The 21,453-nt window shown below is 45.0% G+C and overlaps 1 protein-coding gene across 10 annotated transcripts in view; it reads left to right on the plus strand.

The window, feature by feature from the left end:
• Positions 1 to 21,453, plus strand: part of NIN (ninein) — a 96,316-nt gene that overhangs the window by 19,971 nt on the left and 54,892 nt on the right. For all 10 annotated transcript variants that reach the window (XM_047079684.1, XM_047079680.1, XM_047079678.1 and 7 more), the window contains exon 4: positions 11,156 to 11,316. In XM_047079684.1, the coding sequence (XP_046935640.1) occupies positions 11,156 to 11,316 (161 nt within the window). The remainder of the gene's footprint in view (positions 1 to 11,155; positions 11,317 to 21,453) is intronic.

Here is a 21,453-nt window from a genome sequence, read left to right on the forward strand (position 1 = left end):
AATATGGTAAATATTTAAAGGAAAGTCTAAGCAGTGCTGATATTTGTATTACGGTGCAGTCCAGTTTTATCAAATATTGGTTGTCAGGCTAGAAATAGGGGTTGCTGTAAATAAGCATGAGGGGATTTTTGGGGTGATGAAATTGTCTCACATCTTGATTATGGTGATGGTTACAGATTTTATGAGTTTTTCCAACCCACAGAATTGTGCACTGAAAGGAAATTTACTCTATGTGAATTACACCTAGATTTTTAAAAACCTGACTTTAAAAAAGATAACATAGAAATATAGTCCGGTTTTTGAGACTGAGCAAAAATCATTAACATTTTGTCACTACAAGGAGTCATTCAATGTGACCTATTTAGATAAAGCACAGATGGGAACTCATTTCTTATCTTCACTGGTGATCTAGTTCTCCATCATACCTTCTGGAATGCTCAAGATTTGTGTCATATCTGTGAACATTATGTTTAGCAGTGTTTTCGGTTCTGGATCGAACATCCCCTTTCTGCATATAGTACCACCCCAAGGAAGGTTATCGTCAACTCTGAGGCTTGCCAGAGCTCTCTAGAAGCCTACAGTGAGCCTGTGGGGGAGGTTATTGCCTTCTGGAGATTTTCCAGACTACTAATAGAATTTCAGTAGATGACCACTGCTGGAACATGAGCTTTTGTTCTTACGAGGTCTCACATTTTATTGGTATTTTTATTTATTTGAGGTTGTCGGTCATTTTTTTTTAAACATTTATTTATTTTTGAGAGACATAGAGACACAGAGCACAAGTTGGGGAGGGGCAGAGAGAGAAGGAGACACAGAATCCAAAGCAGGCTCCAGGCTCCGAGCTGTCAGCACAGAGCCCGACTCAGGGCTCGAACTCACAAACCGTGAGATCATGACCTGCGCCGAAGTCGGATGCCCAACCGACTGAGCCACCCAGGCGCCCCATGAGGTTGTCTGTCATCTTGATAACAATAGTGCAAGATCTTGGGACCCGGATTAGAGCTTTGGTGACATCTCCACATTTTAGTTAGTAAGAGCCTCCGTAACATAAACTCGGTAACATAAACATTAAGTTTGTGGTTCTTCTGGGTGCTGGTCATGTGCTTTTATGTCGGTTTGGAATGGGCAACTCTGACACCAGTCCGCATGACCTCTTGGCTGCCCTTTCTTCAAAACCTGCATGGTCACCTGCCAGAAGATTGTCATAATAAATGCACAGACTTACGGTGACCCCAGATGTGAAGGGTACCGCCTAGAGTTGTTCAGTGCTGGGATCTAAATAATAGGATGAGGAGGCGGACAAAGGCTGGCCTAGTTTGCCAGTAGCTGGGAAGTAACATTGATGAAGCTAGCTCCAGATGCTGGTTTCAGAGTTATGTGTGTGCCCCGCTGCCGTGCAAGTCAAGACCATAATTTGGACGGGTCTTGCAGGACAGCGCCCAGAAGGGATCTCGATGGTTTTGCTGTGTGCCACATGCTTCGGGTAGGCTGTAGCAAACCCTCGTTACAAAGCTGCCCCGGATTGGTGTGATGGAGTGGCAGAGTACTTATCGATAGCAACGTATCCAGCATTTACGGGACCTCCCTAATGTTTGGCCTGGTGGGATAAAATCTAGGATTGAGCCAGCGCCTTAAAGGGCATTTTATCTCAGAGGAGGCAGTGAGTCAGCGCTTCCTCCCACATTCCCTGCTTTGTTCCTGACATCTCTGCTTTTTCTGTCTTTTGCCCGTCTCTCTCTCTCCGGCCTTTCCAGTTGTTCTCGGGGATCATGCAGTTCTTTGCACTGAAACGTGCTCCCACCCACTCTAAAATGTGATTCAACCCCCACAGGCAGACTGGCTTGGCTGGTGAGAGAGAAAGAAGGTTCCGGACTCAAATGCAGTATCAAGAGGCCGTCTCAGTTCACCCCCACCTTCCCCTTTATGAAGATAACTATCACCTAAATCATAGACCGTATGATTGTAGGGCTGGAGAAAACACTGACAGCTTATCGTGAGCACCTGGAGGCCCAAAGAGGCACATTGCTTAACTGAAGTCTCACAGATGGTGGCCCAGGAGGATGCTGAGGGGCTCACCAAGGGACTCCCCCAATCTAGGAAGCATGTTAACCGCCAGTTGGATGAGCTGGGGGTAAACCCAGTTCTCAGTCAGTGCAGTATGGCCAAAAAGATTCTGACAAGTGGCCAGAGTCAGCAAGAAGGGGAGGAAAAAAAACAAGTTTCACCTGATCATTAGTGACAGAAATGCCTGTGTCTGCAGCATTATTTGGCTTTTCAGTACTTGTACATTTGTACGATAAGGGCCAGACCTGTGCTATTTTTGTTTTGTCTTTTGAAATCGATGCACCAACTAGACTTTGAGAGAAAGGATTACTCTTAAACTGTGGAAGGTGACCGAAAGAATAGGGCCACAGTGCACAGCCTTTGAAACAGAATGGGTCATGAGTGGAAATTTTATAATACCTAAGATTTTATAAGTTATACCAGGTGCTGTACCAGACTATCCCATAGAAAATCCAGCTTGATATGGCAGAAAGGCCCCTGAGCCAGCAATGATAAAATACTGGCTCTGCTTTTCTAATTGGGTGGCTTTATATGTCACAACCTTTGGGGTCTTTGGTCACCTCATGTGGGAAAGAAGTTGTACTGGAAAATACTTAAACTCCATTCAGCTCCAAGATGGAGTCGTGTTGTCTCTGAATATCTAAATGACATCTAAATTTATGGAAAAGGCTAGCTTTGCTTTTCTGTCAGATTTTACCTAACATAAATCGACATTACAAGGTTCTGCTTGCTAAGGGCAAATGCCCAGTGGATTTCATACCTTCATATTCCTCTAATAAAAAGCAGTTATATATAAATAAAAACGAAGCTATCTTAGAATTTGAGGGGAGATGGAATTAAGTCATTATTTCGATAGACTTGAGTTCTGCCATTTATAACGTCTCTGAGGTACAGTTTCCTTTTTTTTTAAATTAGTGTGATTTTTCAAATTAGATGATTTGTAGCATCTTTTTCCTCTGATAATTTATGATTCTAAGACTCTTAGGAAAAAGCTTTTTTTTCCCCCTAAGAACACCACCACCACAGTGAAAACTGCTGCCATTCAGATAAGGGCAGAAAAATGGATTGGGGATATAGGGAATTGTTTATAAATTCCTAACTGATTAACATCACCAGTGACATAATCCCTTCCTATCTACATGTACAATTTAATTTTTAAATTATTTTCCTGGAATAAGAGAGGGGCAAAAACCTAATTATTAGTTACTTATTCAATTTGCTGTGGCTTTGGATTATAGGATTTTTGTGATGGAAATGCTGGCACAGGCTCCAAGCTATACGGCATCGGCATACTGTCTGGATCTGCTCTCCGGAGATTTTGTCCTTGTTCGATGCATCGTGCATTAGATTTCTGTTCAGTGGAAGATGTTAGCATCATACAGGAGGAAGCCCTTTCTTTCCCTGATAGGGTTAACGTAAAAATTTTCCCTTTGTTTACTGGCGAGGGAACACTCGGATCTGGAAAAGCCAAATCGTTAAGAAAATAAGACTGTGCGTGGTTATGGGGCAGGTGATTTTTTTAAAAATAAAATTCTTAATTCCAGGAGCTGCCCTAATGTCTTATTTTTCTTACACTTTGAAGAAGCTATAGATATAATAAACAACTTTTCATTCACTGAGCAAGTGTACACTGAAGCAGGTCTTCTGGCCAGGCCCCGGGCTAGACCCTAATTTGCAGCGATTAAAGATATGTGTTTGCAACTGTCTTTAGAGACCTTGGGCCCTGCACTGATGTCTGGCTGAGGGCCCTGCTTTTAGGAGATATAGGCACCAGTGACCCACCCATTGTGCTTGGTTGTCCTTTCTCTGGTTGTTACAAAATACTCAAATAACTAAGGATTTAGTTCCCTGTTTCCCTGGTGTCTGTGAGATGCTAACGCTGAGGACCAGAAAATTTTTCCAAAAGTTAAAAGCAAAATAAAACCACTACCATCACCACCATCAAGAAAGGAGTGGAGTCATTTCATAAGTTAAGAGAGAATTGGAAACACTCAGGCCCACTGGTGGTCATGCAAAATGATAAGATCTTATTGGAATCATATCAAACAATGAATGGGCACCAAAAGCTGAAAAAATGCCTTTGGCTAATGAATGCAGCTCTCAGATTTTTATGCTGTGGAAATATTTATGTATGTGCACAAAGATGTGTCTATAAGGATAGTCATTTAGAGTAGTGGGAAAAAAATAAAGTAGTGGAAAAATATATATCAAGCATAAATATTTGATAATGTATAGTTAGACAAATCGTGTTGTATCTGTAATCACAGAACAAATAGCAATTCATGTGTGCTATAGAACACTTGTGATGATTTTACGAAGAGTATGATGATTTTGCATGTGCTTTGTTTTTACTAAGGGTAAGAAGGCATTCTTTAAAAAAATACATGTGTTGGGGCACCTGGGTGGCTCAGTCGGTTAAGCGTCCAACTTCGGCTCAGGTCATAATCTCACGGTTTGTGGGTTTGAGCCCTGTGTTGGGCTCTGTGCTGACAGCTCAGAGCCTGGAGCCTGCTTCAGATTCTGTCTTCTTCTCTCTCTGCCCCTTCCCCACTTGCGCACGCTCTTTCTCTCTCTCTCAAAAAGAAAGAAAAATTAAAAAATTTTTTCTTTAATTAAAAAAAGCATGTGTTGTGCAAAAACCAAAATACTCACATGAACAAAACAGTTTACTAAGGAGTTGTACCAATGTTTTAAGTTTATTTCTACTCCAGAGTCCGAGAAGATTTCCAAAGCAGGGACATGAAAATGATACGAAGTATAGCGAATTGGTGTGTCCCTCTCATCTCAATCAGCCCATTGATAAAGGGGAAGGAGGTGACAAGGAAGAGAAAGTTAGAGCAAGAATGAAATGGAGGTGGTTCCACTTTCTGAGATGACGGATTCGATAACATCATTATGCTTGTGCCACTAATCTTACCCAATACAAAAAAAATGAGGTCGGAAAAGTTTGCTGCGGGTTTGGGGGCTGCACTGGTCCTGCCCACCGGCCCCCCCCAGCCACTGCTGGCTCACAGATGTCTGGGTGGGGGGACCCACTGGGGTGTGTCTTCGTCCAGGGCAGGAGCCACCTGACAAAAGAGTGACCTTGTCCCACCTAGCCCCTGTTTTCTCTTCCTCCAGATAAGTAGACTAAGCCTTCATGACATTAAGTACTCCTCATCTTTTTAACAACTGAGGGTTTGAGTCCAAGTCTGTTTGAATCAAAGCCCAGGCTCTTTCCATGAAGCTCTTGTGCCCTGGGAAGCATTACAGTCCAGCTGGGTAGGTGATTCTAACACGTAAAATGCTTTTAGAAAAATGTGACCATGACCATTATTAAGTCAGGAGCTATCGACAGTACGGGTTGTGCTAAATTCGTAGAAGCAAAGGTTCCGTGAAGGTTGTGCCAAGCAGTTACTTGATAGAGAGAAGTTTTGAGTTGAACCTGGAACAAAGGGGAGGATTCACTTAAGTGAAATGTGAATCTCTGCCTTCTTCCCCAAAATGGCTCAAGATGCATGCATGACCTTCCAGTGGGGATCAGCAGGTTGACATCTCTAGGAGAAGCCTAAGGAAACAATCCTGTCATCATTATCAACTCAAAGAGTTTTTCCTGTTGATCTTGAACTGCTTTAGGGCTGAACAGACCATCTAGTCAGACCACTCAGTCCCGGGGGTTGCCAGCCACACCCATCCACCATTCGTGGGCACCCTTGTGGGGTGCAGACCTTAGCCTCAGAGCTTTCCTCCCAGGCAAGGTTAATCAGAGCCATTCCATTAGCTTTGTGTCCTGAAGTGCCTGTGTTCCAGCAAGAAACTTCCACTCAGATTGGTAAGAATTGACTGGAGACTGCTCCTAAAATTCGGTCACTGCATTCACTGAACGCCTAGATGAATGTATGCATCTTGTGTGGGGACTGCAGAGGGAGGGGTAGCTGGGAGCATCGTGCGAGTGGCCAGTGAGCAGCTGCCCCAGAAAGGGCTGTGTATGCACAGAAGTGTGGGGTGGTGACCCTGCTTGCTGATGACCTCCCACAGAGGCAGGGAGCACCTTGGGAGGCGGGAGGAATGGCAGATAATGTTCAAGGGCTTTCCTGATGTCTTTATGTTGTTCATTCTCTCTTGGATTCTCTTCTCCCCTTCCCTCCTTGGGACATCCCCCGTTTCACCCCTGTCTTCTTTCCACCACTCCAGCTCACCTCTGTCCTCCTCCTTGGACCCCCACTATACTTTGCTCCTACGTCTCAGTTCCCTCCCCCATCTGTTCCTACTGCTGCCCCTCTCTGTCTCTCCCTAGGCCCCTAGATCCCAGCCCATCTTGTCCCACCCCCTCTCCCTTTCCCCATCTGCACATACTTCTGTCCTTCCCTCTACCTCTCCCTTTTTCTCTCCCCCTCTCCTTCTCTTGGTCTTGGTCTCCCCTTTAATTCTCTCTCTGCCCTTTTCTCTTACTTAGAATCAAGTATGGGGTCATACTCTGTGCAGTCTGCATGTAATGGTGTTCACAGGAGGCAAGGAAGTGGGGAGCTGCCTGACCGCCCTTTCCCAGGGAAGCTTCTTGGGAGTGCTTGTCCTGAGATTTGCACATGCTTCATTTTTGACTCCTTATTTTTAAATGAGTTTCAGGAATCTGTGAGCTCAGCAGAACTGTAATATGGAGGGCCTCAGACTGGCGTTACTCTGTGCTGAGGGCCTTTGACTTTGGAAGGTGCCGGTGTCTGTGGGAACGATTGTCCAGCCTAACAGAATGGGGCAGGAGGGGAAGTAGTAGAAAGCAAGGGTGTTTTCAAGCAATTTTAAAATAAGAATATCAGCACCAAAAAGGCAGAGCTCTCTTCTTCATCCTATAAGTATCCTCGGTCAGTTTTGGGAACAGGGAAGTTTAAATCAAAAAGCGATCAAATATCCATCTTATCCCTCAACAGGTACAACATGATACTTTGCCCATGGCAGGTGTTCAATAATTAGAAGCTATAAGAATCTACCTGATATTGGAGTGTGTCTTTGCAACTCTCCTGTAACTTCTCCGTGTAAGTGCCGAGGAAGGCACTCCATCCCAGGTCCCAAGCTTGTGTTTTTGTAAAGAAAGCATTGATGGAATACATGGTGTTTAGGCTTTCCTGTCACCCCTTCCGCTTCCTCTTGGGCCCTCATTGTTTTGCCCTTTGGCTCCTGGGGAGAGCTGAGCCTTCCAAGTGGAGACCTACATCAGGAAGGCTGCAGTCAGTCTGAGGACCACAGGAAAGGGTGCTCTGTACTCCTCAGCTGGAGTTGAGGCAGGGAGGGAGTGGAGAGAGGGGAGAATGGGTGAGTGTCAGAGGTTTACCCTGCCTCCAGCCGGCTTATCCCCTGAGTGGTCCTTCCCACTGACACTGTATTTCAATTTTCCTTTTATTATAAGTGCAAGCCCTTCTGGTCACAAGTCATACATGTGTACAGTGATTCACCCTGATTCTGGAAGGTGGACATTATCACAGGTCTGGAGTGTCTCTTCTTGGGACAGATGAGATCTGGAGTAAAGAATGTGATGTCTGACCATCCAGTTGTTCGATTTCTAAGACTGGAAGGAACGGTATTTCTTTTGTCTTTTGAACTCCCATTGAGATTCCCCTTCCCACCCCATCTGCTCTGTAGAGACTATCAGTTGCTTCCATATTCCTCTGGCAGTGTTTAGGGGATTGAATCAAGATTTCTCTGTTGTCCTCTACTCATAACCATGTGTTTGGTTTATGGAATAAAACCTGAATCATCTAAACTAAATCAGGTAGGACTGCTTCAAAGCCACTTTACTATGACTGGTGAGTTTCATAATAAATTCTCTGAGGATGGGGTCCAAGGCACCTCTAGGCAGGCTCAGCTTGTCCTCTTTCCTTGAAAGCCTATTTTTATTTTTGTCAAATAGGAGAAATAGAAAACTGAAAGAAGCAAAAATGACTCCGAAGCTTGGCATCTGGGTAAAATCGTAAATAAGTGTTCAAAGAAAGAAAACACTGCAAATTTGGCAGTCCTTTATATATTGTTTGTATCAGTGGCATTTCCTAGCCCTCCTTGGAGCACGTGATTGGAGCAGTCACTTACACTTATGTTAAAGAAAGCTATATGATGTAAGCAATTTCATTTCTGTTTTTAAGTTTATTTATTTATTTTGAGAGAGAGAATATGCAAGAGGGGGAGGGCAGAGAGAGAGGGGGTGGAGGGAACCCCAAGCAGGCACTGTCCTGCTGGGGCAGAGCATGATTGGGGGGCTCCATCTCAGGAACCCTGAGATCATGACCTGAGCCGAAACCAAGAGTCAGGAGCTTAACTGACTGAGACACCCAGATGCCCCATATTATCTGGCATAACTAAAATTGTTCTACAGTGAAACCCTGACATGTGTTAAGTTACATCTGGATGTGTTCGTAAAATGCATCAACTTTGCCCCAGGGCTACAGTTTTCTAAGTCTCTGTTGGGCGTAAGGATGGGGTTGGACATTCTTTAGTTATGGGGTGTAAGAGTGTCTTAAAATCCATTTGGTGGACTGTTGCTGTGGCCTTTTAAAGGCCTGGTTGAGTTGATAAGGAAAATCATAGTTTTCAAATGTTTAACACAGTAATGACTGTTGACCATGAATGTTCTCTCTGGACCTCCTTACTTTTGCTGTCTTTCTTCACTTCTTATCATGTGAGTACAATGATGCTCATGCTCTAAGGAGAGAAATATGTGAGTGTGTAAGTCAAAGAAGTCACTGTAATTGGTTCAGTTAGTCTAATTCTTTATTGGTCACATAGAAGGTTTGGGAAATGCAGTGTGAGGTAACATTAACACTCCATTTTTCCTTTGTGCTAATCTCTTTATTCCAAAGAAGAGTGTATACTTGACTAGATTTCGCTAGAAATTGACTTTGTGATATATTTACATTCTGCTAAAGATGCTAAAAGCTTGTTCACAATTATAATAATAAATATAAATAGAAAACTTTAAAAACTCTTGGCAATGCAAAAATAAGTAAAATAAACCCAAATCTCCCAGGGTCCCTAATGGCCCACAATCCATTACTTCTCTTCCTTATTCAGATCCACTGCTGTTCCCTGCAGGGCATGGGATATTTAGTGGTACATAACTGGGAGACCATCTCATCCACAGGCGAGTTTTGGAGTCAATTACAGTAGGTTTTTTAAGATGGCTGCTTCGTCTCTTTACTCTTTTCCTCCATAAAAGTGCAGCGCGCGGTGAGAGCTCCTTTGCCATTTCCATCCCCAGACCACGACTGTTCTCACACTGGGAACACGTCATGTTCCGTTTTCTGACGTTGTCAGTTTTTCTTTTAATCTTTTCCAACCCCACCCCCACCCCCACCCCCATCGTCACTAACGGTGTACCTTGTTGTCTGCCAGTAAAACTTAAGAATGTGTAATAAATTAAGGATGGTTCTACATTGCCTCTTTATCTGACTAGCATCTGTGGGTGTCAGCTGCCAACAAGTAGCTCGGGTGTCTGGGCCGCTCCTGAATACTCACAGGCTGACACACTCTCTCCTGATGAAAGGTACCTTCAAATGTGCATGTGATTTTCAATCTAAATTGTGTATGCTTAAACTCTTCCTATAAGAGAATTGCTCCACCGAATACAATGACTTGGCTGGGACTTTTTAAAAGCTGGATATAAATATCACTAGAAATTATAGAGCAAGCATAAATACTTCACTCTGAGCTGTGCTGAGCATTTTCAGAATGCTTCGGACTACATCCGTGAAATCTGAGCATATATCAGAGGAAGGGCATGGGGGTGCGGGGAAGGGCAGAGTTAGTCACACAGGATTGCCGACCTTCCCAGGGAGGCTACAAAGTAATGGCTTAACCCCTCATGTGGTTTCAGTGGTGGTAAAGGAAGGGTTTTGTTCTTTCAGTTCTTATCTAATTGACCACCCTGGTTTTGATGATGTGTGTACATAACCTCATCTGAAAATCTCCATGTGTGAGTTGAGACACATCTTGTTAAGACTGTCGTGTTCAAATAGAATACACGTTATGTTCTCAGACACCGTGCCTTCACGGATAAGAACTGAAATCAACGCCTTGCTGATCTTTTGTATTTTAATAGAATATTTTATGCTCCTAATTCTGTGCAAGGTGCTAAAAAATCTCTGTATCTAAGATGACACGTGCATTGAGTGAAGTATTTATTCTATTGCTTTAAAGCCATCCGTTGTAGAGAAAGGTTAGTGTGGGGTGGCGGTGGCGGCGATGGCGGTGGCGGTGGTGGCGATGGCGGCGGCGATGGCGGTGGCGGTGGTGGTGATGGCAGTGGCGGCATTGGTGGTCGTGAACCTGGTGAAACATTGAACCTGAGACATGTTACATCAAAATGCTGAGGTCCTTCTTTAAGGTCAAGAAATAACCCTCCTGTGAGGTGCATTCCATTTTGTTTTGTACAACACCAAACTCCTGAAGAGAATAAAAACAAAATATACCATTTTTCTGTATACAGTTTTGCCTTTACTATTTTATTCTACAGCTTTTAATTTTATAATGTGATCTTGATGCCAGGTTTCATGTAAGCGATGAGCTGTCATTCATTTATTAGGATCCACTGTGTCAGTTTCTTTGTTCTCTCATCCCGCTTGTCTGATGGATCAGAAGGTGGGATGGTTAACAAAGGAGTCACTGAGGTACAGGAGGGGTGCGTGAATACTGACAGTGCTGATATGGTGTTCGCTTTATCATTATTTTCCAAGACTTCCTCTAGCGTGTCTCTTTGTCAGTACGATCTCCCCCTCTCCCTTTTCCCCTCCCTGCAAGACACCAGCTTAATAAACGGAAGAACAAATATGACTCCTTGCTTTATCCTGATCTTAATTCTGTACTTCTAAAGTCAGACACTTCTGCTGGCATTGCATCTCTCCCGTTGTATGCAGAGATGCGCTCCGGCTGCTGTCAGTCATTCAGAATTAGAAGCTGTGCTCTGCGTCTGACCTGGCGCCTCATATACGCCCACATCCCCGCACAACTGGCAAACAGTGGTGGTTTATTTTGGGGGCTAGTATAAGAGGCTGTGTCTGACAGCTGTGAGTGTCAGCTAAGGGCTGAGACTGTCATGTAATGTGGCCTCAACTCTTATCTCCCTGCCTAGACTGTTCACTAGAAGCTCAGCCCAAATATGTTAAAGGTGGGAAGCGTTACGGACGAAGGTCCTTGCCTGAGTTTCAAGAATCCGTGGAAGAGTTTGCAGAGATTGAGCCACTAGATGAAGAAGCACGGCCTTCACACACCCCAGCCAGTGACCGCCACGAGGTAAGGAATTGGATGGGCACATCCATCCGGACCAGAGGTGCGGTGACGGACGGACACCCCTGCCACGGTGGTGTGGAAACAGGAGAACTGAGGGATTTATGGCTCTTCTCAGTTACCAGCTACTTGCTAATCTTATTACTTGGCCTTTTGGATATAGACAGCTAATTTTTCTTTTGTTTGAATGTTTTCACCTCTGTTTCAACTTCTGGAGAGCTGACATTTCTGTGCAAGCTTTGTGTTTATATATTTAAAAATTCAGTTATTTTCCTATTTTCTGGGGTCTGCCACTTTGAGCACTTCTTAGGAATATGTCTCTCTTCGTGGCACTGTCATTTTTAGTTATGTAATAAGCTGCCCCCCCCCACCCCCCGGCAAGCTATAAAACAGCATCTATGGCAGGTAGGAAACAAAAGGAGTGCGCTTAGACATTTTGAAAGCCGCGCCTTATCTATCATGGCGGGATAAAGGAGCTTTCAAACTCGGTTCTTGTGGTCTCAGCAGCTGTCGTGGTTCTCCTTCCTGGCACCCAGGCCCGCCTGGCCTTCCAGCAGTCAGATGTGCCCACTTCCCTCATCTCCCTTCTTCCCCTTGTACGCATCGCCGTACTCTACCAATGAAGGAGAAGCAGTAACATTTTCTTTATTCTTTCCTTACGGCTCATTTACCAGCATGCCATTTATAGAACATGATTGAAAACGCCATGCTGAGCAAGCTCTAAATATTTCTTGCAAATCCCAGCTCAGACTGGGGATGCAAATATTTCAGATATTAACATAAGCTGGGAAAGAGACAAAGTGTCTCAACCTTCTTAAATAGCCCGTAGATGGTGGTTTCCTGGAGGTGTGCGTGCACGTGTGTGTGCGTGCGCGTGGGCATTCGTTGCTAACACCCGTGTTCAGCTCATTAAAATCCACAGGAAGCTTGCTCCAGTAATGACCCCAGCAGTCAGACATCTAGCATTTTCAGCCTTCCAGAATGCCCACAAACCCAAAGGTAACAGATCCTAGGTACTGAGCAAAAATGAAACCAGCCAGAGTACATTTAAAAGACACAGGACTGGTGGTCTACTGATCCCGAGAAGTTTGCACCATAGTTTTAAAGGAATACCTGTCCTCACACCAGAGGTGAAGGAGCAGTGGCAGACATGTGAGAGAAGAAAAGAGGAAGAAAAGCTAGAGAAGAGAGAGAGAGAAACTTGCCAAATGGTGTAAGGGTGGCATGGGTGAGAGGTGACAGCTGAAGACAGAAAAGGCAGTGAGAAGCAAGGAAGAGGCGCCTGGGGCCAGCCAGGGGCAGAGGCTACCTCTCTTCTTGAGTTCGGTCAGTTTCTGACCCTTTCTCATGTCCCTGTGAGAATTTAGATAGGGCCCTTTCCCCAATAAAACACATATATTCATGTGCACAAAAATTTTGCATATGCAGTTTCAGAGATGTAAGTAATTTGCATAGTTATTGCAGTGCTCATAATATTTATCTTGCTGTCAGGAAGGATAGCATTTTGTTACATAAAATCTGTTTCATAACCCTGAGTAGTATGGAATGTATCTAAGACACTTCCCTATGGACCAAAAAAAAAAAAAAAAAAAATTAAAATATGTCTCAACACTTCTGGGGGTATTTGGTCCTTTTGTTATTTGGAAAACACTTTTAAGTCTAATTCTCCTTTCTCCAACTGCTTTCAGTACCCAAGGCATTATGATTTGGTGCTCAGAAATTAAATGATTACTTATTTTTTTGATAACACAGTTTCTAATTACGATCTTGGGATACCTAGAAAGTTCTTAAGCAGAGCTCTTATATCCTTGTTTTATCTTATCTATGGACTTCCAGTGAGATTTAGTGTTTAAAAGTGAGACTTTAGGCTCCTGTATAAATAAGGATAAGCGTTGAGGCCTGAGTTCAGGCGAATTCTTGCTGCTGTGTCTTAGTGAGAGGGCATGTTGGGAGAACACATTTCACCCCCGATATTCAGCTTTCTTTCTTCTTTCAGAACCTCTTAGGTGGGACCTTTTGATACTGTATATAGAAGCTTTAGTGCTCAACTGCCTTTCACTAGAACAGCAAATAGAGGCCTAGAAGGGTCCGTTCTCTCCATGTCTGTCCACCTTGAAGACCCCCTACCGACCCGACCTTGCGAATCTGTTAGATCTGGCCCCCGAAAGCCTATAAGGGCACTGGATAACCCCCTTTTACCCTGTCTTTTTTTAAGTGTTGAAAGTGGACTCAAACTGAATGCTCATCCAGATGCTTTTTTGCCGAAAACTTTAGTGTTTCTGAGCTGAATGGAGTTGTCAGTTTTCAAGTCGTTTCATCACTTTAAAAAGTCAATAGTCTCACATGTGACATTTTTGAAGTTGCTGTGGGCAGCAAGGAGGGCCTGTCCAAGCTTTGTGTAGCAGTAGACTGCACACTGCCTTCACAGATACTCAGTCTGGTGGCATAGTTTCCACGGGATGTCAGCCTTCATGGCATATACTGTTGTGTCAAGATAGTATTCCTGTTTCCTGGCCAGGTTCCATAGAAGCCTTAGCAATTTACGGCCACTCCATTGGCCAACACAACTTCACACTCTGGACAGCACGTGCTCGCACCAGAAATCCCCCGGTCTCTTCACAATGCCTGGTAATCTTCCTTATTCTAGAGTGGCTCCCAAATGGGAATGATGGGGAGGAGAAAATTCTTAATGACCTGTGGGGTTTATTCATTAACTTATAAGCATTTCAGAACCTGTCAGAAGTTCTTTACTGTTGGCTTCTTTTTTTCTCTTTTGGCTTCCTGAGGCCCTTTTGTCTCCTGCCCTTGGGTGTTAAGAATTTATTTCTTGGGTATATTTGTTACCAGTGGTTCATACTTCATCTCAGTGCCATTGGGCAGTATTGAAGGACGGAGCAGGGATGGGTGTCTCCTGATGGGAATAATTCGTCAGGAGTAGTCAGCTCCTGAGCCGCAGATGGGCCTTCTTGGTTTTGATTGTGAGTTTCCTTTGACTCCTGGATCCTGGCTCAGGGCAAGGTGAGATTCCTAGCTGGCCTTTGAGTGCGGTTTCTCAGACATGCCAGATTTTTCCTAAAGTGAGTTTAGAATTTTTTGATGAAGAAAAAAGGACCTTAACCCGTTGTCAAAAGTTACATGGAGAAGAAGCCTGGCTGTTGCTACCCAACAAGGAAACTAATCTTTGCTCCAGGATCAATCAGTTTTATTTACCTGAGCTCTTGGAGAGGGGTGGGCAGTGGAATGGAATGGGGTCACAGATACCTGCAAAAGTCTTGCTTCCTTCTAGGAACTCATCTTGTAGGGGTAAGTGAGCAAACAGCCATCTGAAGGGATGAAACAATAATTCCTCCTCAGGGCACCTGGGTGGCTCAGTCAGTTGAGTGTCTGGCTCTTGATTTCGGCTCCGGCCATGATTTCACGGTTTGTGGGTTCAAGCCCCACATTGGGCTCTGTGCTGACAGCGCATGGCCTGCTTGAAATTCTCTCTCTCCTTCTCTCTCTTCCCCTTTCTTGCTTGTGTGCTCTCTCAAATAAATACTAAAAAAAAAATGTCTCCTTCCCCCCACTTCCCTCTAGGATTATTCTGTAATAAGGGAGTTGCCAAGGATTGACAGTTTGGTCCTCTACTCCTGGGTTCGTGACTCACATTTTTTCTGCATTCTTATTTTGGGAGGCCTTCTCCCATATGTACAACCAAAATGATAGGTAATTCTCAGGTAACTCTCCACCTGTAACTCCAACCTTCTGTCCCACCCAACAAAACCTAGAAATACAGACAGGTAAGAGTGACGCTGTTACAAAGTTTGCTTTCAAGCTACTACATTTATTTATTTATTTATTTTTTTTTTTTCAACGTTTATTTATTTTTGGGACAGAGAGAGACAGAGCATGAACGGGGGAGAGGCAGAGAGAGGGCGACACAGAATCAAAAACAGGCTCCAGGCTCTGAGCCATCAGCCCAGAGCCCGACGCGGGGCTCGAACTCACGGACTGCGAGATCGTGACCTGGCTGAAGTCGGACGCTTAACCGACTGCGCCACCCAGGCGCCCCTACATTTATTTTTAATGTAAGTCCCATGTGAAGCTTCAGTCTTCATTAGTTACAAGAACCTGGAACTCTCATAACCATTCGTGGCACCCCATTGTGACATGGTGCCTTGGGTGAGAGCCTGCTTGGTGGCAGCGGAGTAACGAATGATCTACCAACTGGGCCTCATCCTCTGAATAGAATGTAGGAGAATAAGCCTTGCTATGAGGTGCTTTTGATTGTGTTCGACTTTTGTTTCAGTCCATATATGTTAAAGCCCTAATAAAAATTGTGTACATATTAATCCTCTTGATCTTTCCCCAAGCTTTAATTCTGGCAATTGGATTCTTTCCTGCTGCAACAGAAAATATCTAACCTAGCTATGAAGCTTGCTTCCCCTCCCGTGTCTAGTTCATAAGGCCATAAAGCCATCGCGTAGGGAAAGACCACTGTAATCTCCCCCACGTTCTCATTGCTACAACGTGTATTTCAGAATTTCATTTGGAAACCCTGACGCAGAATGTGCTAATTTCACAGGTGCCAGGTAGGTTCCACCACGAGGCTGAAATGTGCCTTCACCTTCCAATTTAGTGTGTTTATCTGGCAAGTGGATTCCCTTGGGAGTCTGATCTCTCATCTCAGGTGGTATTGAAAGGAAAGTGGTGATTTTTTTTCTTTTTTATGGGATCATTTTCACTCAAGGCAATTCAATTGGACGTTCTATTCTGAATTAATCCAGACTAAGAAAGGGCACATTCTCGATTCCAGCGTAAGGTGTGATTAATGAGAACGTTTGGGTGGTTATTTTTGGTTAAGAAACAGAAGTGAGATTTTAGTTTCCAGAGAGTACGTTTTTTTCCCTTCTCTTACATGCATACCCACAATGGCTACTGAACTGACCTTGAATTTTGTGGTTTCTTCTAAGGATAGGTGGAAGGCAGGGGTGGGGGGTGGGTAGCAAAACTAATGCCCAGTTCTATTCTGTATTACTGTAGGAAAGGTTGTTCCATGAATGTAATTAGGGCAGGACTACTTTGCTTTCTGCCCTCGTTGAAAACAGGGGACACCTTGTTAACTGTTTTCCTCCACAGGGAATAAATCGGGTCTAGGAAGATTATTATCAAGAGTAGGAGGCTTTAAACCATTATTTCTTCAACTACAGACAATAGTAGTGTAAGCCAAAACCGTGAGGTTTGAGTGAGGACCTGAGAGAAAAGTTGAAGCCACTTGCTTCATTTGCTCAACAATGGGGCTTGCTCAGCAAATCGCGTCTTTGTGTTTGGACTGCAGGGGGTGGGGGGGGGGTGCTGAGTGGTAGCAGTAGTTTAAGAACTAAGAACAACCCCCCAAACTGATTTTTACTACCCCACATAAAATCAGACTTCTTCAAGAAGTGGGAAACTGACTTCTAGTCCCCTTATGTTCATTTTCATCTATGCATATCTTCACAGTCAACCTTCATGAATGATTCATTTATATTGTGTGGCGTAAATATTGAATTCTGGAGGAAACTTCTTAATAACTGAGAGGTTCTGCTAAGAGCTTTTGTCGTCGAAATGTACCTGTGTTCCCATTCCTCCTGTTAGATGTTTTGTTCTAATCTTTGACAAAGTAAGCACTTTCATTACTGAAGCCATTTATTTCCATCAAACGATAGGACATCATCAGGATAGTTTTTTGTATTAATGGAATTTCCAGTGTTTCCCTTGAGTTTTCTTAAGTCTGTTAGATCCTTTCGCTATTCCCAGAGGTGAAACACTCATTCAAGATGCAATTGTAGATCACTTGAAAGTGATGGAAAGAAGTCCCTTCAAAGCTGGTAAGATCTCTCTCTTTTAACACAGACTGTAGCTCTCAGGCTTGCAGGCTTTGCTGTTCTGGTAAGTCTTCCTGACTTGATCCCAGAGGGAATTGCCTTGGCATCCAGCCCCCGCCCCCATCTCTTTCCAGGTCAACAATTTCTAGTATTTATTTACTAACTAGAAAGAAAAACAGACAACAAATTAAAAATGAACAAAGTTAATTTTAATGATAATAACATTTTCCACCTGTACCATTAAGTGTATCTTCCGAATGGAAAACACTGTTCATTATCCACCAAGAGCAACTCTGATGAAGGAGATACCATGAGCAGATGTATTAAAAAAATCCCTTTAGGGGCACCTGGGTGGCTCAGTCGGTGAAGCGTCTGACTTCGGCTCAGGTCATGATCTCACGGTTCGTGGGTTCGAGCCCCACATCGGGTTCTGTGCTGACAGCTTAGAGCCTGGAGCGTGTTTCAGATTCTGTGTCTCCCTCTCTCTCTGCCCCTCCCCTACTCACACTCTCTCTCTGTTTAAAAAATAAATAAACATTAAAAAAAATGAGGGATTAAAAAAAATAAAAATAAATCCCTTTAGGGACTTTCAAATCCAATGAGCCAAGAACACTCCCCATCTCAGTAGGAGAAGAGGCTTAAGGCTCAAACTCTTAAATTTGCAGCGTGGCAGGACCCATATAAACATGTGTAGTGAAAAATCCTACATTAACTCGTGTTGTCCCCGGTATTGACCTGTAGGTTTTAATTGCTTTAAAAAATTTTTTAATGTTTATTTTTGAGAGAGAGGGACAGCATGAGCAGGGGAGGGACAGACAGAGAGGGAGACACAGAATCTGAATCAGGCTCTGGGCTCTGAGCTGTCTGCACGAAGCCTGATGTGGGGCTCAAACTCACGAGCTGTGCTATCATGACCTGAGCTGAAGTCAGACACTCAACCGACTGAGCCACCCAGGCACCCCAGACTTTAGTTGCTTTTAAAGATAAAGGAAGGTCCATGGGTTCAGAGCAGAGAGACTGAGAGTTGGGCTGGCAGGCGGTCTCCATTGCCCATTTTGCCTGCAAAGGCAGGATGACAGAAACTAACCCAAGTCTGAGGAAGTGCGTCCCTACAGAAACAGGGGCCCTCCCGGGCTTGCTTGGCTTCTAGTACCTGGCCCAGAGCAAGCAAGGGCTTTATACATATTTAGAACTGTTAGTTAGATATGCCATAGATGGTGTGTTTTTCAAAGTCCTCACGTTTTGGTCATAAACACCCTTCTAAACTGAGTTCTGTTTGTGTTTTTCCAGAGACTTCCTGTGCTTAGCTAATTGTGCCGCTCTTGTAAAATGGACACTATAGCTCTATTTGTTTGGGGAGCTTTGTTATTCCAGCAAATTTCCTTCCTCTTCTTTATGGGCTTGCAAGGCTTTCCCCTTTCAAAAAAAAAAAAGGAAAAGAAAAAAGAAAAAAACATCTGCTTAAGGCTGCTGAGATTGGTTCAGCAACCTCTGCTGGGAAAGAATAGCCCCGTATGTGCCCCCATAATCGTTTTAATTAGCCATACATTCTGCAGGGCACAAGGTCTGCACTGGAGCAGATGGCTGGTGGGGGCTGGGACGGGGCTATTGTGGGCAGGGGCCTCGCCAGGCCTGCAGGCTGCAGATGCCGGCCCGGCCTTGGGGCTGGGAGCCCGGGATCCAAGAGGCTCGGGCCATCTGCTCTGCGGTCCAGCAAAGCAGGTGGCCCTACAGAGAAAGCAGTACTGAAAGCGGCATCACTGGTGTAGCCCACGCATGTGGGGCACCCTCGTCCGGCTACCGGACAACCAGAGAGTTGACCACAATGGCCAGAGTGACGTTGAGATGCACAGCCTACAGAGCGGGCTTCCTTTGTCCGCCTGAGGGGGCTGGGGGGCTGCCTTCTGTAGCAGCCATTTTGGGGCCAGGCAACCTCTGACCCTCTCCCCTCCGGCTGCTCTCAATGGGGTCATTGGCCAGCACACTTGGCATGGTCATATGGAAGCACAGGCAGCCCCTGCCAGCTGTGACCAACCAGGGGACACTCTCGACCAGGGGGAGGGTGACTAGGGAGGCCCTGCTCCTAAGCTGAATCAAAAGTTGATTGCTTCGTCACAATTACGTGTTCAAAGCTGTAGTTTCTACAGAGCCTCTTCTGGGTTTGTTCTTCAAGCTGACGCTGGTCTATCTGTTGTTTCTTTTCTCTGCCCTTGTCCTAGTTTTGGACACCCAAATAGTAGGAATAGTAATGGTAATGTCTATTTACTTCACAGATACTTAGCTCTCGAGTTATAGCAGGCACCGTTTGAAATGCATTCCAAATATTAGCACACCTTTGTAGGCAGGTACTGTTATTCACTTACCCAAGAGATAACTGAGGCACACTGGCTATTAAGTAATGTGCCCAAGGTTGGACAGCAGGTAGGTGGTGGAGGTGAAACTGAACCCTGGGGGTCCAGCTCTGGAGCCCAGATCTTTTTTTTTTTTTTTTAATGTTTATTTTTGAGGAAGAGAGCGGGCAGGGGAGGGGCAGAGAGAGGGAGACACAGAATCTGAAGCAGGCTCCAGGCTCTGAGCTGTCAGCACAGAGCCCAATGCGGGGCTCGAACCCAGAGAACCGGCTCATGACCTGAGCCGAAGTCAGACACTCAACCCAGGCGCCCCTGGAGCCCAAATCCTTAACCACATATTTGTTCTGGCTGAAATCATAATGACAGCTACCACTTCCTAAGTGCCAGGCATACGCTTTCACGTCTGCACTGGGCAGCTCATCTCCACTTTGGGCATGAAGTAAGGTACCGAGGGGTCACACTGAGCGACAGAGCCAGACTGAACCCAGTCTCTCTGTTCAACCCTTGTGCTCATGCCCTCTACCGTTTTGCCTCCAGAATCAAACAGAATGACCGTAAAACGCTTATTAACATCCATTGCGCCAGTGATAGATGACCTAAGATTTCAGGGGAAGAAATTCAAAGTCCTTTTTCATGAATTAGTATTGAGAAGACATGCCAGCAATTTTCCCTCCCTTCTTCGCCCACTTTTCCAAAGATTTTAAGATTATCTCCCTTCCAGTGCTCATGGCTGATCTGTGTCTAAAGACCACCTGCCGGGCTTTCACTGTGCTGGGTAAACTGGCAGCAATTAAAAGACCTTGTTCCAGAATGATGCCTCCCTTTATTGATGGTGTTCCAGTAGGCAAATGACCTAATCCCTCCAACCTTCTAACCTGCCATCCCCTCCTGCTCCCCCTGCTTTTTAATTGGAACTACTGGCTCCAGGCAGTGAGAATGAACATGAGCGATGAATGAACTGAATCTCCCCCGCACCCCACCCCACCCCTCCCCTCCCCTCGAAATTGCAATTTTTTTTAATGATTTTTTTTAACGTTTATTTATTTTTGGGACAGAGAGAGACAGAGCATGAACAGGGGAGGGTCAGAGAGAGGGAGACACAGAATCCGAAACAGGCTCCAGGCGCTGAGCTGTCAGCATAGAGCCCGATGCAGGGCTCGAACTCACGGACCACGAGATCATGACCTGAGCCGAAGTCGGCCGTCTAACCAAATGAGCCACCCAGGCGCCCCACGAAATTGCAATTTAACAACAAACATTCGGCTTCTGTGTGCTTACCTCCCCCTTGTTAAAGGAAAAGACCCTTGGCAGAGACTGGGGAGAAGCACAGCACATGTTTCTGGGTGGCTAACTCCATCTCCAACTGAAGTGGTCTTGGAATGGAAATGTAGCCATTTAGTATACATTTGGTTCTAGGCAGGGCTGTTCCTAGCTGGATCTCTGTTTCTTATACAGGGCCATGGGAGAAATGCTTGGGAAATTGTTACCCCTAGAGAGTTAGAGACACAGAGAGTGAGCAGGGGAGGAGCAGAGAGAGAGGGAGACCCAGAATCCGAAGCAGGCTCCAGGCTCTGAGCTGTCAGCACAGAGCCTGATACAGGGCTCGAACTCACAAGCTGTGAGATTATGACCTGAGCCGATGTTGGACGCCCAACTGACTGAGCCACCCAGGCACACCTCCCCTAGAGATTTTTTAACAAGTTGTCCCTTACCTGCCACCACTTGCCCACAGAGTTTGTGTGAAATCATTTAAGCTGCCAGTGCTGCCTGGGGTTTTAGAAGGCCATGCTGTGCCTGGTGCCATTGGGTTAAGCTGCCTGAAGGATGATCATGGTCTCAGTCCCCAATTCCGGTCTTAGACTGGTGTCCCTGATCTGTCCACACTCTGAGAAGCTCAGGAGGCACTGGCATCAGCAGTTTTCACCCTCCTGAACAGCACCCGCCACCCC

This window comes from Lynx rufus, unplaced genomic scaffold (genome assembly GCF_022079265.1).
Source record: "Lynx rufus isolate CCGP_SWC_20201006 ecotype Redwood Valley unplaced genomic scaffold, mLynRuf1.p SCAF_17, whole genome shotgun sequence".
Lineage (NCBI taxonomy): Eukaryota > Metazoa > Chordata > Mammalia > Carnivora > Felidae > Lynx > Lynx rufus.